This window comes from Frankliniella occidentalis, unplaced genomic scaffold (genome assembly GCF_000697945.3).
Source record: "Frankliniella occidentalis isolate FOCC.00 unplaced genomic scaffold, Focc_3.1 Scaffold258, whole genome shotgun sequence".
NCBI classification, from domain to species: Eukaryota; Metazoa; Arthropoda; class Insecta; order Thysanoptera; family Thripidae; genus Frankliniella; species Frankliniella occidentalis.
In genome coordinates this window covers 175376-184907 of record NW_026267384.1, presented here as the reverse complement: position 1 = coordinate 184907, position 9532 = coordinate 175376, and the positions used below count along the sequence as shown (strand labels likewise).

At 51.3% G+C, this 9532-nt stretch overlaps 1 protein-coding gene across 1 annotated transcript in view; it reads left to right on the top strand.

Moving 5' to 3' along the window:
* Window positions 1-9532, top strand: part of LOC113211152 (protein glass) — a 39665-nt gene that overhangs the window by 15092 nt on the left and 15041 nt on the right. The window contains exons 2-5 of the mRNA XM_052273249.1: window positions 1630-2333; window positions 3359-3483; window positions 6548-6827; window positions 8765-9061. Coding sequence (XP_052129209.1) covers window positions 1839-2333; window positions 3359-3483; window positions 6548-6827; window positions 8765-9061 — 1197 coding nt within the window. The 5' untranslated portion in view covers window positions 1630-1838. The remainder of the gene's footprint in view (window positions 1-1629; window positions 2334-3358; window positions 3484-6547; window positions 6828-8764; window positions 9062-9532) is intronic.

Genomic DNA, 9532 nt, shown 5'->3' with positions numbered 1-9532 from the left:
CGGCGAGCGCCAATGGCGTCGCGGCGTCGCGGCGTCGCGGCGCGCCGCACGACCTCCGAGCCAGTCAGCGTCGCGGCAAGTCGCGGTGTGGCGTGGCGCGGCGTGGCGGTTTTATGGGGGAGGAAACACGTGGGTAAAAAGGAAAATGATTTTCAATAGAAACGTGGCGCCTCAGTAGCAGACTGTTAGACAAACAACAGCACCAAGTCACTCTCAAAATATTTTGCAGTCTCCATAGTAATTTTTATTTTCAAACTCACTTGTTTAGTTTGCAAAGTATTTGGAACAGCAGTAAATCAATTGCATTGAATCAGGTTACGATTTGTGTAGCCCTCTTCTGTTCCGTAGTTGAGAGCAACTTCTTCTGTACTGGACAAAAACGCTTGATTTAAGTGTACCATATAAACTTGGACCCAAGCGCAATATACGCTTCATTCAAGTACCAAATCGTACCAAATGCACTTCATTTTGTACTTAAATGAAGCGTTTCTGTCTCCCTATCAGAGAAATTGCTCTCAAATCAAGTCCACTATACTCTTCATTTTATAAAGAAAATTTTGCTCTTGAACCAGCTTTTTGCAAGAATACGGCTTTCTGAGTGGACAGGACTGGTAGAAAGTACCTTTCCTGTGAAGGGACGGAGTTAAAATAAAAATTCTCGCCAGAGTTGCCCGTTTGTTAATGAAAGGAAGTTTAAAATGAAGAACGAGTAACAAGTCGGCGTGGAAAAAATCCTACGCGGAAAGATAATCAAGAGGAATTGGAGAAAGATGCATATGAATGTTGCTGATAGGTATAGAGAGTGACAATGCGCCTGGGGTACGCACAAGAGGTGGGGGGGGGGGGGAGCCAAGAGTATCGAATGTCGAAGGGGTCATCCCGGCCGGAGCCGACCTAATATCTACAGTAACCCGACGCCGAGCCCACGAGCCAGCCACGCTCCGTGCGGTCTGAGCCGGACAGGGACCGACCCACCCGCAGCAAGGGGAGGGGAGGGAGGGGTCACTCATTCCAAAGGTAAACACGCCTTAATCGCGAGCTAATCGCGTGGGACAAATCAAATCACTTATTATTTCGACCAGAGGGCTCCGCTCGGCTCCAGGCTCCGCGGCATTCGCGACTTGCGGCGTGCGGGGGAGTCGGTGTCGCTTTTATTACAATATATATATTTCCCGCCGTGCCGCAGAAAGTAGAAAGCAAATCGACGCTGCAGGGTGGGCCTTCAGCCGGGCCTTCTTCACCCAGTCCTTCAGCCAGGCCTTAGTCAGCCGGACCTTCAGCCAGGCCTTATTCAGCCGGGCCTTCAGCAGGGCCTTCAGCCAGGCCTTATCCCTTATACACCTGGGCCTTCAGTCGGGCCTTCAGCCGGGCCTTCAGCCGAGCCTTCAGCCAGGCCTTATTCAGGCGGGCTTTCAGCCGCGAGCTGCTGCTTTCACTTTGCACCGCGCGGCTCCCCGCTAGAGGGGGAGGGCGCCGGGGAGTCGGCGCACTGTAAGACTTCGCAAGCAATAATGTGTTCTTTTGTGCGTGCGTGCGAGTCTGTCTGCGGTGCGCCGCGCTAGAGCCGCGACCCCACTGCGCCCCTTCGGCGTGCGCGCGCACCATTGAGTCCCTATTTCTGCTCGACAGCGCTTCTACGGCTGCCGGGAGGACCTCGGGGAGGACCTCGGGGAGGACGTCGGGGAGCACGGCGTCCGCGCGCGGCGGGCGCCCCTGCAGGCGGCCGGCCCCGGGCCGCGGGCTCGCCCTGGGACCCCGCGCACCATGGCTCCGCGGCCGCCGCGCCGCCACCTGAGGCGCCGGGCCGAGCGCGGTAAACGAGCCAAGTCATCGTCACCATGAGGCTGCCCTCGTCTCCCGAGGACGGCGCCTCTGTCGGGTACGACGCCTGGCGTCCCGGCGGCGGCCCCGGAGGCGGCCCCGGCCTTGGCGCGCTGGGCGCGCTGGCGGACCGCGCGCCCGACCCCATCATGGATACCTGCTACATGCCCAACAACCCGGCGCACTATGGGCTGGAGATGTTCGCGGGGGAGGGCGAGTGCCCGCCCGAGTGCGCGGGCGAGGCGGTGACGGGCGTGGCCGGAGGCGGCGCTCCGGGGGCGGGGGCCGTGAGCCCCGGGCCGGAGGCGGGGGGCGGCGAGGGCGGCGGAGGTGGGCCGGGGCTGGGCCCGCTGGCTCCGCTCGGCCCGCTCCACACCGTGCTCTCGGCTGGAGGCGGCCCGCCATCCCCCGCCAGTGCCTACGGCGTCTCCCTGGGCCTGGCCGCGCCCCTCTCGCCGCAGGACCCGTCCGCGCCGGGGCTGTCGCTGCATGGCTGCCTCAGCACGCAGGGGGTAAGTGACGAGAGACTGCATCCAGAAAATCGACACCTTGAACCAAAGCAATATCGTTAGAAAGGAGTACAAGGCAAATTTTAGCCGTGATTTAAGGGATTCTCATTGTAGTCCTGGTCAAAACGTTGAATTAACGTAGATTTTGTTATTAATCCAAAGTTTTGCCTTCCACTTGACAAAAATTTCATGTATTTTATTAAAGGATAATTCCTAGATTTAATGTATTTGGCCTTGTTTCAAAACAAAGATTTTCTGGGTGGCTCGCGGCTCGTGGCCGAGGGAATTAATGCCCTCTTTTCGATTTGAAATTTTGGCGGTAAAAGTAATTGCTTGGTTTTACAAGATAGGAGTGGTATTTTCCAAGCACATTTTGCTTTGGAAACTAAACTACCACTTACTGTTAACCAAGCAGTCACTTTTAACGTGTTCTTTAAATTAGTTTAACTTTATCACACGAACAGAAGTGCATCCAAGTCAAATTTCACGGGCGGTAAGGGTCGGGGGATCGAAAACCGGAAGAATCTTGTAATCGTGTAAATGTGATAGCGTATCACATGGCGAATCGGTAACAGTTAGAGTCACATTTCTTTCCCGAATAGAGCGATGTATGTCGCTCTGATCGATCGATGTTCACACAAACGACTTAAAATGTGTCTTATTTATAACCGAAAACGTCGCGAAAACAACCCTCAACTAGCGATCTAAATTCAATTCGCTCACTTAAAACTAATGAAATTGAATCAAAAACATTAATTAATGTTACTTAATGTTTAGTGTAGGCGTTAGGGTATCATGTGCTAAAATGTCGCTTTCTCAGGGGTGACTCTTTGACTTGCAATGGAGTGCGTGGTGCGTGGTCGCTCCGAGCCGAGGTAGCGGCGAGCGCTCGGCGCCCGGCGAGCTGCGGCTGCAGCGCGGTGAACAGCTCCGCCCGCCGGGCTGCCTATCGCCCGCTGCTAGGCGCCTGGAGCGGCCAGCCTACACAGGCAAATGAGACTCAAGTTTTTCTAATCGTTCATTTTCAGCCCGCGGGCGGAGTAGGTGGCTATTGGCCCGATGATATGATGGCTAGCTTCTCCCTTCCTCCCTTGGACCTAGAGCCACTCCCTGGCATCTTCCCCTTCAGCCCGTGCCCGGCACCCACCTTCAAGTAAGTCCTGTCATTTAATGTTACGTCTTCTGAAAACTCAACAGTGTACATTGTATGCTGATATATCGGCAATCATTGATGATCACTAATATATCCGTGTAAGCTGTAAGACTGATATATGAGCAATCATCAATGATCACGTTTAGGTTTTTGGCTAATTTTCCCTTTCAGGTGAAGAACATTCCAGATTTCACGTGAAAGGAGCATTCAAACGAGCGACTATGTTATTGGGTTCAAATTAACCACTTAACTGAAACTTAGTTAACTTACTGACATTTTCGAAAGGCGGCCCATTTCGGTAGTGAACCCTATCACTTAGTACCCAGTCAACAAAACATAGTCCCGAACACATCCCTGGTACAACCCGGGTGGGATGTGGGACGTCCTGGCTGGGACGTCCCACAGTACTACAGAATGCAACATTTTTTAGACCCTGAGCAGAAGATAAGCACCTCCCAGCAGTACGTCCTGAGTGGGAGGTGATTGTCACATCCCGGAAGGAACGTCCTCAGGATGAACTTTCAGGACCTGACCATCATTTTATTTAAAACAATATGGCACTATTCAAAAGTGAAGTGAGGTGCGACGAGTTTCTTATTTGAAACTGAATTTTAATTATCCAGAAGCAGGTCCCGGAGAACTCGGTCAAAGTTGTCGGAGTTTACAAAATTTATTTATGGCAGTCATGTGATGTGTCACTTGACCACAATTATACCTCACACTTGGCGAGGGGTCTATAAGAGTGGTATACGGATGATCCGCGAGATTTAAATTAGACATCACATAAAATCCTAAATTGTGCATGCAAGTGAACATTGGTAGTGCGATTCGGCTTCATGCCCCTTGATTTACACGCGAATAACGTAACTTTTCAAAATACTTATTATTTCGTTCATTTTAACGCAAAAATGATAAAACCTTCGAGGATCGCGTCGCTAGCGCTATCTGTCGGCAAAATATAGCACGGCACACGGCTGCCACTGGCACTGACATACCAAAGACCTCCCGCAACAGATGTATACAGGATGTTCATCATCCTGCTAGTCTCCCTAACCATGACATCCCGAGCAGGTTCTATGTAGTACGTCCTGGTGACATTCATACTGGCACATCCCTAGCAGATGCATACGTAACGTCTTTTCCAAAGACATGCTGGCCAGCACCCTGACCAGTGGCGCCCATCGTAGGGTTACGGTGGTGACGAGTCACCACCGTCTATCAGCTAAGGTAGGTAGGAAGGGCAAGTAGAAGGTAGGTGAGGGAGGGGAAGGAAGAGAAAGGGAAAAGAGAAAAGAGAAAGGGAAAGAGAGGAAAGGAAAAGAGAGAAGAGAAGGAAAGAAAATAAGAGGAAAGGGGGGTATTCATAATGGTAATAAGAACAGTCCGGCTCCGGCCCCGGGCCCCGCGGCTCGGGGCTCGGAGCTGTGGCCCAGCCGAATCAAACAGCACCAACACTCCTGAGTGCATTTCCCTTTAGCTGGTTCAACAACTTGGCTTGCCACAAAGCATCGCATATTTATTGGCATGCAACTCGCAATTATTTGAACGAAGTTTTCCTCTTACTTTTACCATTTTGAAGTTAAACTTTTGTGTCGAGTTCAGGACGCCTCCTGGTATAAAATTTTTCGCTCGCTTCGCTCGCGATTCTTTTCCAATTTCATGGCACTTGGAGCTATGTTTTTCCCGATCAGTCCGCTCGCTCGTGACCTTACGGCTGGTTGCTCTTTGCTACGGAGTCTAATTTTAATCACCCTTTGTTGCCTATTATTTAAATAAATAACTTTATGCACACAATACTTATCTTAAATTTTACCAAAGCAAGGAACACGAAACACAAAATTTTCGCTCGCTTCGCTTGCAGATTCCTCTTACGTTGGCTCGTGCCGCATAAATTAATGTATTCGGTACTCGCTGTCAGTTAGTAGTTATTTTGAAAATTTGGTAAATTTCATTAGCTGCTTCAATCTAGCCATACCCTCAATCAGGGAAACTAGGGAATAAGTTGGCGTTTAATCAACAAAAAAAAATGAGCCCCTAAAAGTAGGCAACTCTAGTGTTGCACGTCCAAAATTGGCCGTAAAGGTAGGTAGGTACGCCTTAAAGGTAGGTAGCAGTCCCCTCAGTCCCCTCAGTCACCACCGTCTCCAGATACGATGGGCGCCACTGACCCTGACTGAACGCCCCGAGGAGCAGCCCGACGGGTGCCCCTGAGGAGGTACTCGTATGTTACGTCCTGCCCGATGACATGCTGAGGAGCTCCTCGGCGGGACACCCCAAGGAGCTTTACCGCAGGTATATCCTGAGGAGTAACTTCTCAGAACCATAACACAGAAGTACCTCCCAGTCAGATCCCGGCCAAGATGTACATGTGGTCGTGCTCCACAACACATCCTGATTTGCTCCAAGGCATGTATTTTTGGGATGTCCCAGTAGCACGTGTGAGGGATTCGTGTGGGATGATCCCAAACTCCTCCCAAAAGTAAGTGGGAGCTGCTTTGTTGACTGGGTAGCTCGTATGAAAACTCTTTTTACAATGAATCTGGAAATGCTAACCCTACTCTACCATAGTCATTGATGATAACTGATATATCAGTGTACATACCATGACACTGATTTGTCAGTAACCAATGATTGCTGATATATTAGCATACAATGTAACTGTTGAGTTTTTAGAGTCCACATTACGGACACACTAAATTGTTGTGAACTTGTTTTGTACCGGGTGAGTCAGAGAAGACGCAGGTGCGGGCGGGTTTGCCTACCCGCTCTGCCCGTAAGGCGCCATAGCCCCTTGGGTAGGCAAACCCACCCGCACCTGCGTCTTCTCAGAATCACCCGGTACGTAGCTTGGGTATTTCTGTAAACCTACGCTTTTAAGTACTATTTTATACGCAATTAATGAACAATATGAACATATTTTCAGTTATGAACAAATTTGTCCACAAATGCGTGTACAATAATACTCAATAGCGCAGGTTTACAGATATACATAAGTTCTTAAGAATGTAGTATGGGGTCTGCCGCGAAGATGAGGTCAAAGTAATTGTATCCTTCTCTCGTCCAGATCCGAGTACGGCGCGCTGAAGGAGCACAAGCAGGTGGGCGCCAGCGTGCCCGACGTCACGGACGTGCTGCTGCAGCTGAAGCATGCCGTGGTGCACCCCGGCCAGCTGTCGCCGTCCAGCTCCTTCTACCCGAGCAGCCCGTACAACGCCGTGCCCTACTCGTCCTCCTACTCCACGCCCTACACCTCCTCCTACAGCGCCCCGTACGCGCCCACGGCCTTGCAGCAGTCTTCGTATTCGGGCCCCTCGGCAAGCCTGTCCTACACCGTCCACCCCCAGGTAGGTGTACCCCGAGGTGTCCGAGGTTTACCTCCAGGCACCCTTCGAACATTTAAGTACTACTGACTGCACTGCACATACTATTGGACTTCGCAACTTGAAAAAAAATATCTTGCAACAAAAAAGTTGACTGATTTGCCCCACAACTTATAGACCGTGCACGGAAAAAAAAGTTAGTTGCTCTAGCTTAACGGGCTAAATGTTAGCTGCCCGGAGGACAGACAAGAAAATTAGGAACAGTAGCTTATAATTCGTTGCTTGAGCGTATCTGTGACTGTCACAAATAAAGCGTTCCCTGTAGTTGCTCATCTGCATTAGATGTCCGAGCGAACGGTACAAAAATGAATTTCGCATTCGCTCAGACAACTAATAATACAGTTGGGCAACTACAGGGAACGCTTTATCTGCGACAGCCACAGATTAGCTCACGCAACGAATTATAAGCTACTGTTCCTAATTTTCTTGTCTGTCCCCCAGGCAGCTAACATTTAGCCCGCATACCTAATGTTAAGCTGGAGCAACTAACTTTTTTTTCGTGTGCGGGTGGGTCCCACTTATCATTTGGGCCGTAAGGCGCCATGGTCAGTGGTGCCCACCCGCCTGCACACGCAATGATCAAGTAAAGTAGGCAACTGGCGTGCATATGCAAGTGCTCAACACTACTTTGCAAACATTTAAGTGTTTGCCTGGATATTTGAATACTATAAAAAGCGAGGGGTTCCCCACTAGCCAACTCGTTGTACACTTGCCCGAGACCAACTGGGGTCAAACTCGCGAGAATTTGCGAGAACTCGCGAAAATTTGCGAAAACACGTGCTAAATTTGAAAAAGATAGCGCAAAACTTTAAAAAAATTGATCCCAACTCGTGCCTTACTCGCGGTAACTCGTCAACTCGCCAACCCGTTGTACACCCATTTTGAAAGTGGGGGACCCCACGATAAAAAGTGTTAAACAGTAAAGTCAAACACTTAAAAGTGATCAAATTTCCAGTCCAATACCAAAGAGTGTGCACCATAGAGCTGGACACTATAGCCTACCACGTGAATACCAGTTGTGGACTGTGTCAGTTAATCTACTAACCGACCTGCCAAAAATAGTTGGCATAAAACCGCCGGGACACACCTGCGTGCAGTGGGCTGTACTGACGCCTGCCTGGGCGAACCCACTGCAGGCGGAGATACACACCCGTTGCACACGGGTGCGCTCCAGCGGATTTTTGCCTAGCTTGCTGTGCTGGCAACTCTGCTCAATTATAACCTTGCAAAGAAAAAATCCAAATCCGTTGCAATTACGAAGCAATTGCGCTCACATTTCATTTCGGACTCGCTTAGGGAGAATTTTGTACAAAGTTAATATGGATCACAAAGAGAGTAAATGCTTTGTAGTTGCGAAAGCAAATGCTTTGCAATTGCGAAGGATTTAGCATTTTGCTTTGCAAGGTAGCTGTGTGCGTCTATAAAATAAGTGAGCGGGGCGAACCAGCCACCCTGTTTGTACGAGGTAATTCTTCGAAAGTATACAAGCAATTTTTTTTGAAATACAAATAATTACTTCGTTATTTTTGTTGAACTTTCAAATCAATTCTTCGCAATACTCCGCAACATTCGGCAACCATTTAATGCGCAGGAATGTTATTGTGTGGTACACGGAAAAAAAGATTAGCTGCCAGAGCGAATAGATTGGCTAATTTGGTGACAGCTCAGAAGTTCGCTGTGGCACCTAAGAATTAGCAGAGACAAACGTTAGTTGACTCAGCGAACGCGTTTTTTTCGGGATTGCTTTGGCAACTAACGGTTGTCTCTGACAACTAATTCTTAGGTGCCACAGCAAATTTCTTGGCTGTCACCAAATTAGCCAATCTATTCGCTCTGACAGCTAATCTTTTTTTTTTCCGTGCAGTTCCGAACGTTCGTAAACAAAATATATGTTGGAACAGATGATGTCGTCTTCGGCGAGCGGAGGGTACGGCGGCAGCGCGAGCTTCTGCGGCGGCGCCCCGCTGCACCAGATGCACCACCAGATGGAGCCCGGGGTGGGCTCCACGGCGCCCCTCAGCGGCGGCGCCCCGAGCGGCCTGGGCGGCGGGACGGGGGCGTCGTCCTGGCCGCCCGCGCCCACGCACAACGTCTTCCCCAGCATGTCCGTCAACGTGTCCATGAACATGACCATGCACGGCTACCCGCCCAACCGGAACGTCAACATGAACATGGACAACCTCGGGCTCCAGCACCAGGTAAGCGCTGAGCGGCTTCGTCAATACAACGCTGCTCGTGATCCTCCGGGTGATCGAAAGCCAACGGATCAGGGCGCGGGGCCCCCGGGTCGACCCCCTAAGCTCCCCGCAAACATGCCTATTGTAGGCCCCGCTGATTCGAAAGGGTGAAAGGGCCCCCTGCTGTCCACATCGCTACTTTATCCGGGGCCACGGCCGCCGGGCCGGGCGTCCCTCGCTCGGGCACCAGCCCCGCAGGGCCCCGGCAAATATTGATCGCTGGCGGCGGCCATGTTGTCGCAAACAGGGGCAGGGCAGAAAGGGGCGGCACGGGCTGGGGACGGCCGGGGGCGGCCGGGGGCAGGTCGTCATGGAGACGGTGACGTCACCGAGCGTTGAGGCACCCAGGGCCCCGCCTCACTTCACTGGCGGTGGCGTTGAGGTCCCTGCGTCCGCCGACCAATGGCAGCCGCGCGAGGCAGGGCGGGGGCG